Source organism: Rhipicephalus sanguineus, chromosome 2 (genome assembly GCF_013339695.2).
Source record: "Rhipicephalus sanguineus isolate Rsan-2018 chromosome 2, BIME_Rsan_1.4, whole genome shotgun sequence".
Taxonomy (NCBI): domain Eukaryota; kingdom Metazoa; phylum Arthropoda; class Arachnida; order Ixodida; family Ixodidae; genus Rhipicephalus; species Rhipicephalus sanguineus.
Window position 1 is genome coordinate 172,134,991 of NC_051177.1, and position 23,560 is coordinate 172,158,550.

Genomic DNA, 23,560 nt, shown 5'->3' on the forward strand with positions numbered 1-23,560 from the left:
CTTCAGTAATGTTATGTCATGGGACACCGCAAATTTTTAGAGTGACAGGGGCCCAGGATTTTGGAGTTGCAGGGCCTCAGGATTTCATCTCATTTGCATCTCGACATCTGCAACTCGTGATTTGTTCTGAGCACTTAATTTAGCTGTACTCTGCATGTCAAAGGCATCCTCATTAAAGACTGTGAATCTTTTTACTCTTCAGTACACCAGTTTGTTGTACATTATTCCCACTTTGAACTCTCATGTGGCGGGTGTCTGAGCATCTCGCAAGCATGAAATACTGTACGTATCGTAGCGGTGCCTGTGCATTTGTTGAATCCACGAATGGACGCTTCAGACAGCTTTTGCCCTAGAGTTATATACTGTATCTCTATGCAGACCTACTAACAGCTCGGTTACTACACGACATTCATATTTATGAAATTGGCAAATAATGAAGCCAAGGAGAGCATAGGGGGGGCATTATTTGTTGTTTTTCATTGAAGTGTGCGAATTATGAGATTAATAGGGAATGAGAGTGGAGCTGTGGGTTTGGTCCCCACAGCTTGCCGCTGGTGGGGACCCAACCCACAACCTTTGAATTACTAGCAAAAATGAAGCGAGCAAAAATTACGAGCAAATAATGAAGCCAAGGAGAGCATAGGGGGGGCATTATTTGTTGTTTTTCATTGAAGTGTGCGAATTATGAGATTAATAGGGAATGAGAGTGGAGCTGTGGGTTTGGTCCCCACAGCTTGCCGCTGGTGGGGACCCAACCCACAACCTTTGAATTACGAGCAAAAAACAGGCTGCTTTATTCATTTCTGTTCTAACATTGATGTTTGTAACTCCTTTGGTCTTTTGAGAATCAAGGTAGTATGCTCCGAGCTGCTGACATCTGTGCATGTACTGCAGATGCAACAACAGGGACTACTTTAGCTTACAAAGATGGCATTGATAGCGATTGTAGAAAAAAAAAATTGTTATTGGGCAGGTGTGACAATGTTGACTGAGAGCCTGCAATCGTCACACCGAGCTCGAAAAACTGCAGATGTCCTCCAAATTTCATTTGTACCATTATAGTACATCCAATTTCACCTCTTGTTTTATAGCATTGCATCTTGAATGTCTGCCTATGTTCGAGTTGAAACTTGAGTTTGCCACCTTTAGTTGGCATTTCATGCTGTACGACTTTGGCATGCTGAACTGTGAGCTAACACACGACATGAAATGACCCTTGCAATTACTTGCTGCAGTGTTTGGACGAAGTGCTGGTTGAAGTGGAAACCTGTGAGCAACTAAGGCCACCCTCGAGCAGCAAGCCTAGCTACAGGTTAGTGCTGAGAAGATGCAGAACTTTGTCAAGCTGGCTAAATTATGCATGCCTTCTGTGTGGGTTGAAGCCACTAACTTATTAAGGCAAAAGCCTCATGTGCCTTATCAGATGCTTGCATTGAAAAATGCAGCTTGCAATGCAAAGGCTTATCTGATCTTAATAAATATTGCATAATAAAAATCTTCGTTTGAGCTGGAATCGAATCTAGGTATTCTGCGTAGCAGTCAAGTATTCTTCCCCAGAGCCCACGCCAGTACTTGAAATCTCATCGGAAAAAGACCGTATAGTACAGTTGTCATGTCGGGCAAGGAGTGGCCCCCGCCACGGTCGTCTAGTGGTTATGGCGCTCGACTGCTGACTTGAAGGTCGTGGGATCGAATCCCGGCCACGGCGGCTGCATTTTCGATGGAGGCGAAAATGGTCGAGGCCCGTGTACTTAGATTTAGGTGCACGTTAAAGAACTCCAGGTGGTCGAAATTTCCGGAGTCCTCCACTTCGGCGTCTCTCATAATCATATCGTGGTTTTGGGACATTAAACCCCCAGATATTATTATTATTGGGCAAGGAGTGGCGTTAACAGACAGTGATTCCACTCCTGCGCCAACTGCGCTAAAGTGCGCCAAATTGTATTTACTGCGCCATCCTGATAATATCGACGAAATTTGCGCCAAACTGCGCCAAAGTCTCGGGTTTGGGGTCGTCTATCACTGGCAATCGCACCGCCGGCGCGTCAGAACATGTGCAGCTCGATCTTGGGGCTGCCAATAAAGTCGCAATCGTGGACCAAGAATTATTCCGCTTAATAAATAGCGCTCGCGCGTGCGTTCCGAGTAGCCACGATGCCATGCACGGTGCCGACGCAGCTTCTGTTCTGCAAGTCGGCTCGACAGCAAAACGCGCTCTCCGCAGAGGCTCGTGACGTCTAGGCCTATCGGTAGCGAGAAAGTGCGACGGCGATTCATCGGCGGACGTCGTCTGTTCCAGAAACGCTGCTGATAGCTCGTTTCAAGCGTCGCATGGCACGCAGGGAAAGCAATGTTCAGTAATAACTACATGAGTGCCGCTAAAATGTCTGTCACTTGTGTTTCCGGACATCGCGGAATGAAATTTGGGATCACTCGCAGTAGATATATGGGACAATGTCGGATTTTCCTTGCTTCGCGTTTATGGAAGAGCACGCGAACGGTGGAAACGCGTTGACACTTTCCCTCAGATATACTTTATCCATGGACCTTCATCCAGAACAGCTTTTTCGTAATTCCTTCCGCCAGCACGCGTCGGAGTTTGTAATCACTCTGCGGTGAATACCCCCTAAAAGGCCCTGCCCTTTCGAGCTCACGTGCTAGAGTTCCAATTCGAATTTTTTGCTTGCTTTTTTTTAAAATGTCATCTCATTAGTAAAATCGTATCTCCTGGTCGGAGCAGCCGCAAATGCGCTGCTGTCAGTAGCGGGCCTGTGACTGATGGCCCACAGTGAAGCGGCTACGCCATGTTACACGTCCGCCCCTCGCTTTCGGGGGTCAATAGCTAACGGTTAAAAAAACTCAGCTTCGCTGAAGAGCGAAGCAATGAATGCGATACCAAAAAATTGTATTGTGAAACGAAGTAAGACTAGCAGCTAACTCTTTTGGATCCGATCTCGCGTAACTCAACAAAACACTAGTTTAAGGGAATATGGCCGCTCCAGGAACCGAAGCGTTTTCTTGCTCTGAGTTCTCTAAACGCGAAGTAAGCGTTGAGAGCACAGCAAGTTTACGAGCCGTCTCCTGATGCCTCGAGATAGCGCGCGCGCAAGCGACTGCGCCCTTCGAACGATGCGCTCCCACCCCCCCCCTTCCGCTCCCCTGGCGTCCCTTCATGCTCCTTACGAAAGACGGGCGGGGCGTTTCCTCTCTTCCTCTCTGTTTGATGAGCTGTCGACGGCAGGCCCGCACGCGGGGAAGATGTTATCTCATGCGCTGTCCGTGCGGCGGAGACAAACGGCCGGCTAGTTTAATCTCCGCTTCAGCCGCGTTCGTCGCCAGCGCTCGCGAGCTTTTACCCGCGGCTAGAATGCGCGTGGTGATGTTATTAATTTGGACTTTATACGGAAAATTACGGCAACGGCGACGGCAAAAATCCGCCGAGAGTGTCCATATAATTGCTATCGCAAGGGTCAATGTACGGGGCTGATTTTGCGCCCCCCCCCCCTCTTAGGTGATTAGGGGGGGGGCGCCCCCCTGCCCCCCCTCCCCCTGTGCGCACGCCTATGCTCCTGAGTTGATTTTTTCCATGAGATTTGCAATGAATCGAAATATTTTCTAGCCTTCATAAGAGCCCCATAATAATACTCAGGTGCTTGAATGTTAATGCAATATGCTTCTGTATTGCACTCCAGGATGTAAAATCCGCTGCTCCAAAGTGCTCCCAGATGCAAAATTATCTGCTCCAAAGTGCTCCAATATGAAAATTTTGCTGCTCCAAAGTGCTCCAAAACGGAAATTTTGCTGCTCCAAAAATTGCTCCAAATCAGAAGTCCTCGGTAGCATCACTGAACAGATGTAATATTGCATGGCGGAGAGATAGAATCTCACCAGCCATCACACCATGTAAATTGCCTAACAAGTGAGTGAGCCACAACATCAACAAAGATGCTGACCTTGAAAACGTGGCATGCCTTACAAAAGCTCATGTAACCTCTCAAGCTCCAGTGACGGTGCTAGTGATGTCTCTCCCTTTCCAGTCGCCTTATGCGAATGCGTAATGGAACGTGTTAGTTTTCTGTGAAAGACTGTGATTCAATCAGGCGCATTAAATCCGAGCTTAGTATTCTGCGAGTCCGAGGGCGTCTGTGATTCGCCTTAGTCACTTGGACTCGGGTTTACATTGTGAACCGGAGTTTCTCAGCTATACCAGAGACGGAGGTTCTAGGTTCGGAGCTGGAGGTTTAGTGAGGCTGCATCCAAATGGAATCTAAGGGTTGTGATTTTGGCTTGTCTCCAAGTGAACCTAACTGAGTGCATGTTTTATTGAATTTGGGTTCAAGTGAGGAAGGATCCGTGTTTGAATGAGCCAGTTAATCTTTTTTGGGGGGGGGAGGTGAGTCAGAGTTTGTTTCGCTTAGTCGTTTTCAAATATACATAAAGTACACTGTCATTTTTCTTTTCTTTATGGGAATCTCACTGCAATTGTGATATCCACCAAAAACAGCGTGCAGGTCTTGTCTTTTGCAATGCAATTGCAATGTAAAGTGATGAATGTTTGCTGCGTCTGTAAGGTGTCCAGAATTTGTGAATTTCAAGAGTACATTGTTTGCATGACTACTTGTTATGCTGTTTAGGGCATCGTGAGTCATTCTGCAATTAATTTCTCTTTTCTGCAGCTCGGGAGGCCGGTACGGCTTTTCAGATCGGGTCGTCGATGGCATGAAAGTGGTCGTCAACTCAGTAGTGGTGAACTTCCAGTCTGCATCATTTGTTGCTTCATTTCAGGTTGGTATTCCACCAGTCGAGCATTCAGTGACACTCCGGCATGCACCCGTACCATATTTTAATTTTTATTTTTGTTTCATTATTCGGACCATGTGCAAATTCACGCTTACACTTTTTCCTAAACCTAACTATGCTCTGTGCCTCAGCTGCCTCACCTTGTGTCAGATTCTCGTTGCTTGTTGGTTGAATCGTTTTGGTGGTTGCTTGGGGGTGCATGCCTGTGCAGGCTTGGGCCACTTGACTTGTGTCTGTGTCAGAGATGGGGAAGTGCAGAAACAGCTAGCTACACAGCACCGTTTAAATTTAGTCATCAGCTGTGCTCTGGAGCATGGAAAATGCACCGCAGGCAGGTACCATTCTATGCTCAAAATGAAAGCTTTGGGAAAAGGGCTTTTGGGTCCGACTTTATACAAGATGAGTGGATTCAAACAAGCACCCTATTGCCATGTTTACTAAGCCTCTGGTGCTCAGTAGATTGCAGCAGTAGTTGCAAGCGCTTGATACAGAATATCAAGGACGAGCTGTGTGAAGCATAAAGGGATACTGAGGCGATCCTGCAAAAGATTACTGGTATATTGCTGCCCATCTAAGAAAATAGCAGCTAAACCAGATGAAAGTACGTTGTACAATAACTTGTATTCTGCCTGCTTTTTGATGTTCTGAAAGGGCGGTATATATTTTTAAAATAGGGTAAATTTTTTAGCTATTGGCCATACTTGAACTTGAAAAAATATGTCATTCAAATGGAATGATTTTAAAGATCGTCAAGTTGCTGTCTAAAGATGCTCACAAGTGTTAGTTGGTTGTTTAAGATTGTATTGAGAAGCTGCATGCAATGGATTATGGCTGTGAGCAATAAGAAATGCCAATGGCCCTGTTGATGAAAACACACCTGGCAACCAGTGCTGTGTGAATTGTGAGCACCTTCAGGCATCAATTTGATGGTCTTGAAAATCGCTCAGTTTGAATAATACATATTTGAAAATTTGTGCATGGGTTATACCTGAAAAAATTCTCCCCATTTTCAAAAGCATATCCAGCCGTTTCACAATATCAAACAGTAAAAAGATACAAGTTAGTGTGTCACTTCTTTTCTTCTGGTGTAGCTGCTGTTTTCTTAAATGAAGGATGCAAAATCTGTACCTTACTTCTTTTTATGCCCTGTTCTGATGGCTTAGCTGTCTCGCGTGGTGCTGGACAGCCGGACACCTCGCTGGGACCCTGGGGACCTACGTCTCTGCCGCATCAAGGGTCCCGACCAGCTGCTTCTTTTCCGACAACTCCAGTGGCAGATGATGCGACTGGAGGCTCACGCCCGGGGAGCCCATGCGGGGGCACCGCTGCGCCTCATCACCAACGGGGCACGCTGTCGCATTGTGCTCAAGAAGCGCCTCGCTGGTCAGTGTCAACATCGTCTCACTTTATTGCTTTGAATTATATTTCCCTCTTGTAGTATCAGCTGACTATTGTCTGAAAGAGCTCATTATAAGTTGTTTGGAACTTGTTCCGAGTCTCCTCTAGAGATTTGCAATTCTTTATCTTGTCAAGACGTGAAGAATATCAAACTTGCCAAACATCTTCTGAAGTGATTGCTCTTTACTATTTACTGCTCCTCGTAGGTCGCAAAGAATTGAGCTTTTGAATCGCCTACAAAGGGGGCAAATGTACAAATTTTAAAATGACATCAGTGACACATTCACCGTTGCACCCATTAGGCATTACAATGCACAAATGGTTTTTATGCAAGTACATCTCTTTTAAATGCGAAGCATTTCTTAGCGAACTTCTGCGACTTTGAGCGTATCTAGCTATCTATCTATCTATCTAGCCGCCTACGACATCGTGCTCTCCTGGCCGTTTCGTTAATCGGATGTATACCAAAATTGGTGTGTCAAAACATGGCCTTATTACGAACATAAATGGCAGGTCATATCATGAAAATCATGACACGCATGTCATGAACAGCATGATTTACATTCCACGACCTTAGGCTCTTGCGGCCGTTCCCTTAATTTCATATGCACCAAAATTGGCACGACGTGACAAGAATTCATGACGAACATAATGACGGGTCCTAACATGCAAATCATGACGCGCATGTCATGTGCAGCATGATTTACATGACATGGTCTCTGGGCGCTCGCGGCCGTTTAAATGAAGGGATATATACGAAAACTGGTATGACGAGACATTTCTGTATGAAGAACATAACTGACTCGTGGTAACATGAAAATCATGACATGCATGTCATGTATGACATGATTTACATGCCACGCTCATGGCGCACTCGCGGTCGTTTCGCTAGATTGATATACACCAAAATTGGTATTGTGCTATGTGACTGTATGAAGAACATGAATAACAGGTCGTAGCATGAAAACCATGACATCCATGACTGGTATGTCATGATTTACATGCCACGCTCATGGTGCATTTGCGGCCGTTTCGCTTGCATGATATACACCAAAATTGGTATTGCGCGACACGACCGTATGAGGAACGTAAGTGAGAGGTGGTAACATGAAAATCATGACGTGCATGTCATGTACAACCTGATTTACATGCCACGCTCATGGTGCGCTAGCGGCCGTTTCAGTAGATTGATATACAACAAAGTTGGTATTGCGCGAAGTGACTGTATGAAGAACATGAATAACAGTTGGTAAGATGAAAACCATGACATACATGTCATGTATGTCATGATTTACATGCCACGCTCATGATGCATTCGTGGCCGCTTCGCTAGCTTGATGTACACCAAAATTCGTATTGCGCGGAGCGACTGTATGACGAACGTAAATGAGACGTGGTAACATGAAAGTCATGACATGCATGACATGTACGACATGATTTACATGTCATGCTCATGGCGCACTCGTGGCCGTTTCGCTTGCTTGATATCCACCAAAATTGGTGTTGTGCTATGTGACTGTATGAAGAACATGAATAACAGGTGCTGGCATGAAAACCATGACATATATGACATGTATGTCATGATTTACATGCCTCGCTCATGGTGCACTTGCGGCCGTTTCTCTGGCATAATATGCACCAAAATTGGTATTGCGTGACACGACCGTATGACGAACGTAAGTGAGAGGTGGTAACATGAAAATCATGACATGCAAGTCATGTACAACCTGATTTACATGCCACGCTTATGGTGCGCTAGCGGCCGTTTCAGTGGATTGATATACACCAAAATTGGTATTGCGCTAAGTGACTGTATGAAGAACATGAATAACAGTTGGCAAGATGAAAACCATGACATGCATGTCATGTATGTCATGATTTACATGCCACGCTCATGATGCATTCGCGGCCGTTTCGATAGCTTGATACACACCAAAATTGGTATTGCGCGAAGCGACTGTATGACGAACGTAAATGAAAGGTGTTAACATGAAAATCATGACATGCATGTCATGTATGGCATGATTTACATGCTATACTCGTGATGCACTCGCGGCCATTTCGCTCGCTTGATATACGCCAAAATTGATATTGCGCGATGTGACTGTATGACGAACATAAATGAGAGGTCTTAACATGCGAATCATGTTATGCATGTCATGTACGGTATGATTTACATGCCACTGTCATGGTGCGCTTCCGGCTGTTTTGTTAACTGGATATATACCGAAATTGGTATGGCACGACTCGAGTGCGTGATGAACATAAGCGACAGGTCATGCATTGTATATACGAGAATATGCGTTTCATTGGCATGGTGTATACTAGATTGTGCATGCATGCGTGCATGGCAAACATGCGATATATGGTGGACTAGATGCCATGGCATGAATGATTTTATTTGGCTCAAAGACAAACAAGGCGATGTATGCAGCTCTTTGCTGGCTGCTTCGCATTACATCGATTCCCACAGTGCGTGGGATCTGCCGAATTTTTTTGCGAGGGATTCCATGAAATGCAGGTGCCGGCGCTGCTGTCTTAAGGTGCTACACCAACTTGCTGTAACGTCGTAGATTTGCATGGCATCTGCTATGTGGCCTACAGTGTGTTCTATTGAAGCCAGATAGTTTACTAATAAGTTTCAGGAAATTTCATTCATCCATTGTTGCCAAAATGGAAAAAAGAAGGACTTGGAAATTTGTCCTGCACAATGACAATCAAGAAATTTGGTATGGGTAGGACTTGTAGCGTGTAGGCAAGGTAACCGCTCGTCATTAAAAATAAGAGGCTGGATTCCAAGAGAAGGCAAATGTGCGAGGGGGAGGCAGAAGGTTAAGTGGGCAGGTCAGATTAAGAAGTTTGCGGGGATAACGTGGCCACAACAAGGACAAAATCTGGTTGATTGGCGAAACATGGGAGAGGCCTTTGCCCGGCAGTGGCCGTAGTCAGGCTGATAAGGATGATGATGAATGACAATCAAGTGCTGGTGTTCTGGCACAAGATTCAAGAATGAAACTGTGGCCTGCACTTTTCCTTCCATAATAAACTTCTGGTCATGAAATTATTTATGATAGTGTTCTCAATAAATAATTTCTCAGTCCAGACTGCTTTGGTATGTCTCTTTAAGGTCCCTGCCGCTTGAACAGCATAGTTATTACTGTTCAGTTATATTGCAGAGTTGGGGCAAGTTTTTTGGCTCTTTTTGGAGCAGGTTTGTTCCAGTGGCAAAGTAAAGGCATGAGCCGCGTGTTTCACCAAGAGAGTCGGACTGGATTCAGAGCAGCAGTCACTGTGTGGAGCAATAAAAGTTGGTTTGCAAAAATAGGCAAAATCGAATGCAACTCTGCTGCCATTTTACATGTTTACCTGCTTGGGGGGGCTGCAGTAGTCACAAGTTTTCATAATAACGGCGAACAAAATGGAGGATTCAGCACAGTGCACCACGTTGCTCTTGCTACTCAATAGTGACAGCTCCAAGTCAGAGAGCTCAAGTTCTGATATGTGCAATGAATTGGGCATGGAGAGCAATGTCAAAACCACTGCTTGTGAGCAGGCATTTGACAGGATGGTCAGCCTGTAACTGTTGTTTAGAACTTCCTCTCCTTCTTTGCTTCGGCAACAGCACTTGTGTTCCAGTTGTGGATTGGGGGGCATTTTTCTGTACCAGAAAAAAAAGTGCTTAATTTGCGGAGTCTGTCAACCGCTCTGAATCTGCCATTGGAATTCAACATAAGCCACTGCTTAATGGGGGACATGGCCTTAAAATTTTTCTTATTTTTTGGTCGTTCTTAATAAAAATTGCCGAGTTTATCTATATAAAATAGGCAGAATTGGCTGATATTAAATATGCAATTATTTTTGTAGTATAATGTGTTAGCTTTTAAACTGCTAAATGTTTCATGTGCCTTTTAGGGAGAAAGGTTTTCCCTAAACTGAGAGAGTTACAGAGTAAGTGATCATATCACAATAATCTGGGATTAGAACTGCTTGCAGTACTACAAAAATAGATGCTCTAAACCCATTTGAACAAAAGTTATGGTATGTCAGACATTCTCGAGCGAAATCCCAGCTTGCCATTGACTCGCTCGCGAATGTTCAACATACCATAACTCTTGTTCAAAAGGGTTTAGAACATCTATTTTTGTTGTACTGCACACAGTTCTAACTGCAGATTGCTGTGATATGCTGATTTACTTTGTAACTCTCTCAGTTTAGGAAAAAATCTCGTATCCCCAAAGGCAATAACTACACATTATACTAGCAGAATTATTGCATATATGAAATCGGCACACAAATATGCATAAACACAGCAAGGTTCATCACGATTGATCAAGGAATAAAATAAACTTGCTTAGAGCAGTGTCCCCTCCGCATAAGTCAATTTTCTGGGCCTAAAAGTTCTTCGGCCCTTCGTTACACAGACTGCAGCCTGGTTGCCAGCCGCCTGGTCCTAGTACTGGACGAGCTGCTCTGGGCCCTGACCGACGCCCAGCTAGTGGCAGCCTTGCATCTGGGCCACTCTCTGGCTGCCCTGGTGCGAAAGGCAGCTGCCCAGGGGCGTCGTCACCGAGCCGCCAGCTCGACCCTGCCGACACCCGACCACTTCTCGACTTCCAGCGCACCCCCTCCTTCCTCTCAGAGGGGCGGCACTGGAGGAACCCCCAAGAGCCCCCTGGTGGAATTCTTTCGGCAGCACGACGTGCTCGAGACGTCGTACCATATGTTCTGTACTCGCATCGATCTGCACCTCTGCGACGACATGGACCCCAAGGGTGAGGACGCGTTCTTTGTTTCACAACTGGTAGCTCTTTACAGTACAAGGTGTTCCTGTGTGTGAGCTAGCGTATGTATGTTTTTGCAGGTCCAGTACCAGGCCGTAAGTTATGCACCCATTAAGCATTTCTCAAGTGTGACATTGAAGTTTAGTTACTTGGCTCATCTGTGGCACATGTTTATTGTAGGCTTACAAGGGTGTGGCTGTAGGCCACTTGGTGATTCATGATTAGCAAAGGTAGCCGCAAGAGCACATGGGACACAGAAAGGGACAACAACCGCTTCATGTTGTCTCTTTCTGTGTCCCGTATGGTTTTGCGGTTACCTTTGCTATTTTTGTAGGCATTGAAGTTACACTGCTGGTGTACATTGGGACCCTTTTTGTATCGAGGCTTTGTCAGGTCTTTTTAGAAAAGACAGTCCAGCTAGACTTCAGCTTCCATGTTGTCTCAAATATTGTCTATTCAGTAAACGAAGGCCTCATATTTTAGTTTGCCGCACAAACTTGTATGTAGCCATAAATGAAGCACATAAAGTTCATAAAACCAGATTGTCCAGCTGATAAAAATTACTATGTGCATGGCTGTTGAAACCTAACTCTAACTTTGATGTTAACATTTAATCTTCTAAGTTTTGCTAATTATTTGCCCATGGTCAGGTAGAGAGCGTGAGGCCCAATTCGCATGTCCTAGAAGCTCAGCTTGGGGGCGAAAAGTTCTGGAGTTAGAATCAAAAGCCTATGGAACTTGTATTGTGCAGATAAATGCTAATAGAATTTTGTATCAGAGGAGGCTGGTTAAGCCAGAAAATGCCCAAGAATAAAAAAGGCTGACGACGCTGCTTTGAAGTGCCCGGACCAGCTCCCTCCCCTTGATGTTATTGAGTTTAAATCAGTGCCGTCTTCTCAGGCAAATTAGGTTTTTTTAGGGGTGAACATAGAAGACATTGTCATGTAAAACAGGCATTAATTAAACTAAGCAAGTTTCAAGACTATCTACTCGGCCGTGATCGCTGAAATTTGAGAAGATGCGTTCAGTATTCACGATTTTACACTGACATGGCATTGCTGCATTTTCAGTGTTGTTTTAAAAATTGTTCTTCAACCTCAGTTATTTTTTCCAGGAACCATTATACAGTAGAACCCCGCTGTTACGTTCCTCACTGCTGCGTTTTCCCGGCTGTTACGTCGTTTTCCGCCGGTCCCGGCATAGCTCCCATAGGATACAATGTATTGGGAACCCCGCTGTTACGTCGTAACTGTCGGACCGTTCCCAGATGATACGTCGCGAAGTGCGCCCGGAGCCGACCGAGTGACTACCAAAGAGAGCGGCCATGGTGCATTTTCACGCAGCTTGGCCTCGTTTGACCGTAATATTAGCCGCATGAGAGGCGCAAGCAACAGAATCTTTCAATTGATGCAAACAAAAGCATGGCCTTCGAGATTCAAATTGCAAAGATGGCGTCTATGACGTAACTGCTCGCGAAAGCAAGGCCTTCGAGATTGGCATTTACTATTGACAAAAGCATAGCCTCTGAGATTTGCAATGCACAAACATGGCGTGTATGACGTAATTGCTTGCGAAAGCAAGGCCTTCGAGATTGGCATTCACTTCTGCCATCGCGTTGGCGTAGACTCATCATCATCGTTATTTGTCGGAGAACGGAGGAATTCGAGCTGGTTGGAGCTCGCATGGTCGTGCGTGCGGTTCGCGGTCGGACTCGCCGCGCTCGGTCGTGATTGCGTGTGCTTAGTTCTTCATGCCTACAGCTGTTGGTGTTAAAAAAATCACATACGTTGATTACATTGCTGTGGATAAGGCCGTCCTAAGCTCCGCGTTTCTATCCATCGACTAGATCGCGGCTGAGCGCGCCAATTTTCGTGCTGCTCGTAAGAATTGAAATAAAATTCTGTACCACTAAATATTTTGCCGTTTTTCCTGTTTTTTGGCTCTTACGTTTCCCGTCTCTTACGTTTATTTCCTACGGTCCCTCCAAAATGTATCAGCGGGGTTCTACTGTATTACCGTAAAAGTAACAACAATAATTTGGAACTGTTGTTCCCCATACTGAATTGAGTGTGCTGGCAAGCGGCTCAAATGCAGTGGTGGTGACTGTAGACTCTGCATGCAAACGCTGCATGCACATTTGGAGGCAGATACGCAAGTCTTCGTTTTGCTCACAATCTTGCGGTTCACTCGGTTAGTAATATTGTCACCCTTTGAGATCGTATATGTATCTCTGGCATGTATACGCAGAGACTCGATCTAGTTGGCCTCCACTGCAAGGTGGTGCTGCCCTCCAGGTCCTGCTGGAGAAGCTCCTCATCGACTACTACCCTTTCCACGGAGCAGGTGAGCGTTAAAAGAGAAGCTTCGGTTTGCCAATTCCGTTTGCCAAAGGTGACTCCACGGCTGTGCTTCGCAGCATGCTGCATTGCAAGGAAGCTAGTTTTACGGCCATGCACGGGGGTCATTTTTAGTAGGAGTGTGCGAATAGTGAAATTTAATCTCGAATTGAATTTGAATCGAATAGTGCCGAATAGTGGCCAAAAATATCGAATATCAAATCGAATATCGAATAGTATGTTTACACGAAATGTGTACCGCCAGTTATGGCAAGACAAAGGAAAAATTGGAGACGTTACAGCGTGCTGACAGCTTCATTGCACACTTGTTCGGGAGTGGCTTTTGTTTCAACTTTTATGGGCACGCAGGCATGTTGATAGAAGAGTCGCCATTCCAGTCAGCAGCGGAACTCCTCACCTCCTAACAGAGGGGGCTACGGTAGCCAGTTTTCTTTCCCCATCGACGAGCAATAAGGCTAATCTGACAACGGTAATGTTGTGCTTCATCGCCATGGGTGCTCCGGGCCCAAAAGTCTTCGAGCGCCCGTTCACAGCAGCGTCTTAAATGCATGCCGGACCGATGGGAGTTTCTCAACTAGTGGTGCGGTGCGGCGGTGGCGACTGCCCAGTGTGAACAAATTTTTACATGCAAAGCCAATCACCGAGGGTTTCGCAGGCCAGAGTCAGGTTGTCTTACGGCGCTCGCGGGTATATGCGACCGAACTACACAAGAAGTCCATGCCTTCATTTCGGGAGCTAAGTTGTGAAGAACTTGACAGTTTTCTCATGTGTTTTTCTACGTGCGGAAATGACATAATCTTGTTTAAGATCAACATGCGCTCGCTTTTGAACCAGGATGTCAGTGAAAGTTTAACGAACAGCGACGTTAGCATTAGTTTTAGCCACCATACCCTAACCCAGTTGCACCATTGGCCTTCGTCATGTTTAGATATTCGTCCTGTCGAATTATTCGAAACTTCGAATACTAGCTATGCAAATGTCGAATCGAATTATTCGATTAGGAACTATTTTATTCGATTTCGAAATTCGAATATTCGCACACCCTTAATTTTTAGCAAGTTTCCCGCGAATCATTCTTGAGAGGGGGGTTATACGTGATAAAATACAGTAGTTAAACCTCTTCATAATTAAATGGGTTACAAGAATGTACTTGCTATATCAAAGTGATTGTAACGCCCTTTGAAATTCTCGTAGAGGTGGTCAAAAGTTCACAGGCTGCTCTACCATGTAATCCTGTGGCATCGTGGCCCGTGAACCTTTTGACCACTCCTGTACATGTATTTGGCACGTCGTTGAAGTCAATGGTAGGCTTGTGTGAGTATTTGGGCACTTCAACTATCCGAACAAATATTACAATATTCAAATTTACTTCAACCCTATTTTGTAGACATGCTTGACCCTCTTGCATTCCCAAAGTTGTTTTCTTAACATGGCTTTGGGCATGCGTCTCCTGTAATCTGGATTCTCTTGATGTGTGTGCCATGCCCAGTTCAGCATAGTGTGCCGAAGTGTGAAAGATCGTATAAATATTCCTGCAGTCGCTTTATCTGATGGGGTGGTTACTTGGGTACAAGAGGTTGTTAGTTTTTCCACTGTGGGGGCTTGAGATCAACGTCTCACATGCCCACATCACATGCTCGCCGGAGACTTCACATAACTATCCGCCTTCCCGTTCTGTTGAATGTGACTAAAGAGAATCACTACATGTCCACATTTTTGAAAGCAAACAATATTCATCCCCGCTGGCATGGTTTTCGGGCAGGGGTGAACATTAATCACTCAACATCCTGGTATCTCAAGTAAAACTTTCCTAATTGAGTGGCATGTTTTGTGTGTAGTGCACATTCGTTGCGTAATGTGGCTAGCTATCTTATCATATGGGGTGGAAGTGAGAGGTAGATTTAATTGGTATTTTCAACAGTGTAGAGGCAGCCAACCCTGAGGAGCCCAACACGCAAGCACCTCGTGCACACTAGTCATCTTCATCTTCGGAGAGCATCGCACTAGCTCACATTCATATTGCTTCGTAACAATATATAAGGTGCAATAGATGCTTCCTGTCTTTGCTCTGTGGTGTTCTTTTTTTCTCGGGTGAAAGAGGCCCCACAAATTTCATCATATCGCTGTAGCAGGTCACACACATCCTTCAAGCACGATCGAGTCCAAACTCTGTGAATTAATTAAGCTGCCCGTGTCCTTCGTGATGCAGCGAGCTCCCGCAACCAGTGGCTCAAGTACAGCGAGCCCACGTCGGGGCGGCAGACCTGGGTGCAACACATGCTCTCCCAGTGGGCGGAGGGTGGCCCATCGTCCTCCTCTACACCGGGCAGCAACACACCGTCGTCACGTGACTGGCGTACACTCATGTCCAGCTGCCTGCTCGTGCGGCTCGAGGAGTTTTCCATGCAACAGGTGGGGTTTTCCATTCATTGCATTTTGAATGGGATAAACTGAAGGCTGCGTATGATGACAAAAGGGATGGAAGTACCTTGGGAACCGTCACCTTTTATTTAAAAAAAGAAATTTGTGATTGTTCTTTCTGTTTTTCATGTTTTGGAAAGCTGCTGTGGTCACTGCTTGAGTAGGCTTGTGCGAATATTCGAGCACTTCGAATATTACAGTATTCGAATTCCCTTCGAAACGAATTTAAATTCTAGGAAATTTCGAAGTATTCGAAATGTACGAGTAGACATATATAAACCGCATGTAACCCCCTGTAAAGCTGGTTTCACTGCAGTGGAGGTGTGCTATACCATGAATACACCTTTCCAGGAAAAATCCGCACTGCCGCGAAGCATCACTTCAAGGTTAAATGAACATACAGTAAAACTTTGTTAATTCAAAGTCATTGGGACTGTGAAAAATCTAATTAAGCGGGTTTTCGAATTAACCAAACATACAAAAAGCAGGATGCAAGGAACTTTGAATTACTGGAAGTAATCAGAGGTGGTCGTTTGCTGTTCCTGTTAGTTTGCGCAGCTACAAGGGTTATGTCTTCCAGCAATACCTGGTCCCAATTTTGCCGCTAAACCGGGGAAACGGTGGGCCTCGCTGCTGCCAGCGCAAGGAAAAACAAGAAAGAGGGAAAAGAAATGGTCTCGGGGTCAACTGAAATGTGCGCCTGCGGAAAAGACGTGCTTCGCTGCAACACAGTTGTGACACGTGGGCAGCATGTCACCTGCTCCTGGCAGCGTCAGCGCGTCATGATGCGACCATTCGCCCATTCTTTCTGCTAAAATAAAGAATTTAATAATGACCAGTGTGGCGGAATTCGCGATGTGTACTGGGTGATTGAAGCTTTCAAACTGAGTTTTCAAATAGGCGTTGCAGGCAAGTACTCCGTCAGCAATGCAAGTGCGCAAATTGCCAGAACAACCGCCAATCGGAGGTTCGCATACATCGTTAATTCCGTCATACCGCCCTTTATTAATTTCTCTATTTCCCCAGAAAGAATGGGTAAATCATGATGCGCTGACGTTGAGAGAAGCATGCGTCATGCTGCCCGCGTGTCACCACTGTGTTGCAGTGAAGCACGTCTTTTCCGCAGGTGCACATTTCAGTTGACCACAAGACCGCCTTTTGTTTAGTTTTTTGCTTGCGTTGGCAGCAGCAAGGCTGGGATGCTTCACTTGTCACTCATTAGTATCGCTACATTGCATTGCCTTGTGGCTTCTAAGGGCCATCGTTTCTGCGGATTTGCGGCTAAATTGGGATCGAGGAATGGGCACATGGCACCCAAAGTTTTCGAATTAACTGGGCTGGTACTAACCGCCACTTCAAATTATCAACTCAAATTTACATTGCAAAATACGGGGCCAAAGAGATCCTTCTAATTATGCAGGATTTCGAAATAACAGAGTTCGAATTAAGGAGGTTTTACTGTACTACCCTCAAATCGATTCATCATTTTTTAAGTATAAAAGCTTGTAATTACCGGCTTATATGCTCTAAGTATAGTAAATTTTAAAACGTAACATATTTTACAGGTTATCACTTGCATTCTACCGAAAGTCAAATCCTGCTATTACTCAGCGTTGCTTCCACTTCCCTTTGAACCAAAAAGAATGACATATGCATATGCCTTGTTTCAACTTTAAAAATATTGCGCTAGTTAGTTGGCTCATGACAAATACGCTCATTTTTCTTAATAATATGTGATACAAGCTATTCGAATTCGCTTCGACCAAATCACTATTCGCTTCGGACCTAAAATTTACTGTTCGCACAAGCCTATGCTTGATCTGTTTAGTAACACACCTGGAAACTAAATTCCTGCAATAGGCCCAACTCAAAAGCACATCTTCCATTCAACTGACTCTGCATGTCTGAAAAAAGAATTGTCAGGATTATGCGGGCCAAAACAATAACATGGCTGTAAGGCATAGGCTAGCGCGGTACTCCGGATTAATTTTGACGAACTGGGGCTCTTTATGACGTTCACCAAAATATAAGCACACAGGTATTCGTTGTGTTTCGCCCCCATTGTGATGCAGCCATCATGGCCAAGATTGGAACCCGTGCCCTCGAGCTTAGCAGCACGACGCCTTATGTGCTAAGCTACTACAGCAGGTGTATCCAGAAAAAAGAAAGAAAAACGGCTTCGAAATGTTGTAGTCAAAGTTTATAATCTGTCTTTTTGTTTCTCTCATCTTGTCCATGAGGCACTCATGCTGGACGGTGGGCACTATTTATTTTCATTCAGTGTGAGATGGCTGCGGTAGTCATTCGCAAGCATAGTAAAAGACGCTTCAATTTCAACCCATATGCAAGCATCAAAGCGACTATCACATTGTGGCACTGCACTTCAGAACATCGCTGATTGTTTTAAGAGTATGTGAAGCGGGTATTACTGTCACTACTTGTAGTTGGCCGTTTATGCGAGTTCATCCAACATGTCTGTGATCGTATATCGCTTATATATGATCAATAAAACTGCAGTTTAATGTGTGACGATGACAACGATCACTGTTATTTAACATCATCAGTGTTGGTACCGATAAGATTTCAGCAAGCATGCATGTTTGCATGTACTGAAACCGTTGGTGTACGAGTGAATGTCACACACATGCTCTTACTCTCTGAGATGAGTGGCGATGCAGCTTATGGTAGAGCACACAGTCTTTGTAGAAGAGCTAATTGTGTGGTTGTGACGGACAGTGGTAATTAAACTTGCTATAAGAAGCTGCGTCCTTCAACCAGGGGAAACTTCATTTTTGTCTTGCGGTACTCTCTTTCTCCAAATGACAGCCAAAATGATCTCTTAGTACAGGCTTGGAACTTATCATGCCGCTTCATAGTTTTCAGTAAATACTAATAGAGCCGTGCGAATAGCAAAATTTCGAGTGCGAAGCAATCTTGAATAATAAAATGTGAGTGCGAAACGAATGGAATATTTTTTGAATGGTTGTCGGATATTTGTTGAATATTTCTTTCAATACTTCGAAGCGAAATTACTGAAAAAAAAAGTTGCAGAAAATCCCCAAGCATATTCTGATGAGACAGCAACATGAAAGTGTTTCTTTTGGCTAGGTTGGTGAAGTGCCGTTGGGGTAATGTTCCTTAGTTGTCTTATCAAGAATGAGGCAATGCAGAGGCCAAATTCTATTTATTTACATGATTTGGTGCAACCAGTGTGGTGTCGACACTTTACATGTCAAAGGAAAAGACGCAATTTCCTCAACTTCTGCTCCTAGCGCAGTGGTATGTACAGTTGAAACCCGCGATAACGAAATCCCGAGGGAACGAAATTCTCACCGCAACGAAATATTTTCGGAGCACCGGCGAACGCCCATAGGAGTCAATGCATTTCGTAACTCGCGACTACGAAAGATATTCATACCGCAGTCCCTCATTAACGAAATTTTTGAAACACGAGTGCGCAAATAATCTACTCTCGCAACATTAACTACATTCGAAAACTGCTGAAATGCATTCATGCTACACTTAAATTGTGCAAAACCATCGCTACAGCGCACTTCAGAAGCAGCCGCCATCATTGTTTACAAAAAAACAAAGCTGGCGACAATGATGATGATGATGGCTTGCCGAAACACCTCGTTATCGCGGACTATGTAGCCAAATCCACATTTCTCATGGAGTTTCATTCGTTGGCTCGGCTCTGTGCTTGGCTTTGTCGGCTTTGTCGGCTTTGCGCGCACATGGGCGCGTGTGTGGAGCCATTTGTGGAGCGTTTGCTCGGTCGCTTGGTGCAACGTGAACAGTGTGTTGCGATTGCTTCGTCTGATTTCGCTGCCTGCGAAGATGCCACCTCCAACGAAAAAGCGGAAGTTCATTGCGCTAGAAGATAAGGCTGCAATCATCAGTGAGGTGGAAAAGGGCAGGAAAAAAATGGACATCGCCGAAGAATTAGGCGTTGCGTGCAGCTCGCTGTCCACAATTCTGCGCTGATCCGCGCTGATCCAGCAGAGCCGGAAGAAGGTTCGCCTGTAGGCGCACTTGATGACGGTACTGGTGACAGCGCAGTGCCGCCGTCACTGACCAGTGCATGGGAGAACTTTGTGCCGTGGCAAACGAGATTCCCGATCGAGAGGCATCAAACTGCTGCATGGTAAGGCCCGTCAAAACAAACTTACTGACTTTTCGAAATAAAATGTTTTTTTTGTAAATTCTATGTCTTTTCTGCCGCATTCTCGCGCCAACGAAATTCCCGCAAGAGCGAAATTTTGTGCTTTCCCCGCCGATTTCGTTATTGCGGGTTTCAACTGTACATAACCCGAACGCCCTGCACTGCTGTTCATGCTGCCTCTTTGTGCGAGACCACTAAGTGCGCTGCACAGACGCGTTGCCTTCACGAATGAAAGCTCACCATCGCCGTGCCTGTGTGCGATCAGGAATGGAGTGGCCATGTCATAACTAGGCCTCTCCGAACGAACGCTGTCACAGCAAATGCAACGTACGAAGCGCCCTGGCAGTGACGGCGTCAGCTCAGTTGTCGATGTGCTGCACACAACTAGGAACGATTGGCTTCACACAGTAGCAAATGCTGTGAATAGGCGGAGATTCAGCGATGCGTGTGTGATGTGCACACGCATCGGGGAAAGCCGGACGAGTCTTCCACTCTTCCTCCACAGTCTTTGTGTTCCGCGTCATTATTTCCAAACGCTCCATGTGAGAGAGCCATAATCTATTCTGCATTTTGCTGGTATCAGTAGCGCTCATCACGAAATGCTCATTTGCAATTGGCTGTTGGCACGTAGTTAAGCGGGGTTCGCACAAGTACCGAATGTATTCACGAGAGCCTGGGCGTGCATTAAGATTCCTGATAAGTGTACTGGGAGGCATTAAAGCTATTGCGGACGTGGCTGTGGACGTTTTCGCGGTCCCTAGAGAGTCCGAAAAATCGGATGTTGACCGTATTTATCTTCTGGAAGTTCAAATAGTCAAACTCCGGTGCAAACTGAATTGTATACCAAACACTATTAAGAAAAACATTCGAAAGTTCAAATATTCGCACACCCCTAGTAAATATGTCACTGCATCATTTGTCACACTCGCTCTACCATTGTTACTGAAGTATTGAAAGAAACGCTAAAGCACCTTTCGGAAGTTGCTGGACATAGGATGTAAACCCATAAACATGCAAGATCGTGCGTGCCTCCATTTGTACTCCATACGTGCCACAGGGAACTATCAATGCCAATGCAGCCACCCAGTATAAAAAGTGCGCATGGTCATTGAAGGCAGCCAGTTTTGCTTTTAGAATCAAGTTAAACACAATACTTTGCTTGCCACGACCCTAGTCGACGTTACTGGCAATATGCTTGTGAAATTCTCGCATAATTTACACACACCCTTTTTGAAGCCCTAACATAAGGAAAAGAGTGCAGGTTACGCAAGTAAATATCATGCACTGCATTGGTCTTCACGTAGAGCACAGAGATAGTTTCTTGTGCTGCCTGCATCAGTACGAAAGAAAGGATACGCTTGTAATGGACCCTCCCGGTTTAACAAAATTTGTCGGCAGACGCATCCATATCTCTGGTTCTTTCTTTCAGGTTTTCGGTAAATGTTCGCGCTCGATTGAACTTGCAGCAAGGACTTGGGTATGGCTGTGGTGGGTTCTGTGATTCTAAGGCAACTGACTGTAAGCTGGCGTCATCCTCATCATGTCTTGCTTTCGTGTCAGGTATGCATGGCAGGGCGTAGCCAGCGTCGGCCGTTCCTGGCATCGGAAGGTGCCACCGTGCTACTTCCCGGGGAGGCCCTGCACCTTGAACTGACCCACTACTATGCACGGCCTTCGCCAGCCACGACGCCCGTCACGGCCAATGGCCACGTCAGGAGTCCGGGCTCCGGCAAAGGCAGCATCGCATCATCGCTGGCCGGCAGCTCTGTGCCCGAGCCGCACCTGTTTGCCTACCTGGGGCCCACTGCATTGCGACTGGACCTTCCCACCGTGCTCTGGGGGCACGCTTTTCTGCACAGCGTCCACAAGTGCACGGTGCGTGTTGTGTCCGTCATTTTTGTGTGCTGCACATATGGAAGACAGAGTTCCGGTACTGAAAACTCTGGAGGTGATCCTAAACCCTGACTTAGGTGTCTGGTATTGACACCTGCACATCAGCGTTCATGTGCCCCAGTGTATTCTTTGGGTTAACTTTGTGCTTTGTGCGCTGCCAAAGCGTATATAAGAGGCCATGTAGAAAGAAGCACGTGGTTGAGATCTGCTCCTCCAGGAGGCGCAACGATCCCAGCTATTTGCAAGAAAAACGTCCGCTCTCTCAGTAAACTAATTCAATTAATTTTCATTAATTATCCTGTCAGTTAATTGGCCCTTATCTTCAGTAAACATAGACCTCGATATTATGTATCCAATAAAGCTTTCAACTTGAATCAGGACCATTGATCTTGTACCAGTTTCATTTTCTAAAACAAATTTTCTGAATATTTAGAAAACCAGAAGTGCTCGACCTGAATTGTTAGGAAGACAAACAAGAGTGCCACTCGTTGCTCGTTGCAGCAAAAAAGCTACCTTTTGCTAGCTTTCTGCGATGTTCCCACTCATATTTCCGACGTTAAATTTTGAATGAAATCTCCTGTATATCTGCACTATGGGAAGTTAGGCTCATTATGTGGTCTAAGATTTTGTTGCATTTGTCCTTTTGTTTCAGTTGTCTAATCTCGTTTGCTGTCTTGGTTTCACGTGTGCAGGCGCACCTGTCCTGTGCCAATGGAGCGTCACCTCTGGCGGTGCGGGTTGAAATGATCCTGCCGAAGGTGAGGCAGCAAGACCTTCTTGGTGCTAAGGAGGATCACATCTTGAAACTCTTAGCTTTGAAAAGTGCATCAGTCAGTAAACATTGTTACACTGAGTAGACAACTTTAAATGGGTACTGACACAAAAGTTTTGGCCTCGTGTTTTTTTGCTGCAATGTGTTGCTGGGGGCCTGTTAGTCATAACACGGCACATCGTTTGCTGCAGCGTGCTACAGGTAATTAATTACAGGCTACTCATTACCGATCAGTGTCAGTTTCGGTTTCAAAAACGACAAGCCTCCGGGTGCAACTATCACCACCTAGCAGGTGTAGCACTCGATCACGTCAGCACACAGAACTGCGACGCACTTCCGCACGGTTCGCGAGCAGCCGCCGAGAAGTAGGCTGCTGGAGAAACGCAGCAAAAAAACATGGCAGCTATGACGTCATCATAACTTGTTGCAGCGTGGTCACGTGACAGAAGCAGTGGGTCCCCAGGGTCCCCTTTGAGGGTGTCAATAGAGCGAGGATGTCGATCGCTCACGCAAACTTCAAAAATTAATTTGAAATACCTTCCAAGCTATATTCGCTGTTGATATTTTTGCAAATGATGTACAGTCGCCGACCGTTTATTCGGACGCTGAAAATTCGGACATGCTCGTTTATTCGGACACCTTCGCGGCACCGCCACTCATCCCATTGAAGCAATGTAAACTCACGACCGAAAATTCGGACGCCCCACAGCCCGCCATTCGATTTTTCGGACTCGGGCTGGCTGATCGAGTTAATGTTGCGCTGGCTATAACTGGAGATCGTGCCAGTGTCAAAAATCCACGCTGAAATTACCGATCTCGAAGGCTATGTTTGTTGGCTACATGTAACGGCTGCCTTTAGCCAGTTAAGTATCCATTGACCGGCTACCACGGCCAAACAGCAGGCCAAGCCAAGCCAAGATTGGAATCAGCTCGGTGCGGCGTTTGAGGCGAATGACAGCGCGTACGAGTACGA

At 45.6% G+C, this 23,560-nt stretch overlaps 1 protein-coding gene across 1 annotated transcript in view; it reads left to right on the plus strand.

The window, feature by feature from the left end:
- LOC119382036 (UHRF1-binding protein 1-like) overlaps positions 1-23,560 on the plus strand; it is a 93,382-nt gene that overhangs the window by 57,190 nt on the left and 12,632 nt on the right. Inside the window, exons 3-10 of the mRNA XM_049412981.1 lie at positions 1,236-1,312; positions 4,677-4,785; positions 5,964-6,183; positions 10,620-10,970; positions 13,227-13,322; positions 15,546-15,748; positions 21,483-21,797; positions 22,508-22,573. Of these exons, the coding sequence (XP_049268938.1) occupies positions 1,236-1,312; positions 4,677-4,785; positions 5,964-6,183; positions 10,620-10,970; positions 13,227-13,322; positions 15,546-15,748; positions 21,483-21,797; positions 22,508-22,573 (1,437 nt within the window). The remainder of the gene's footprint in view (positions 1-1,235; positions 1,313-4,676; positions 4,786-5,963; positions 6,184-10,619; positions 10,971-13,226; positions 13,323-15,545; positions 15,749-21,482; positions 21,798-22,507; positions 22,574-23,560) is intronic.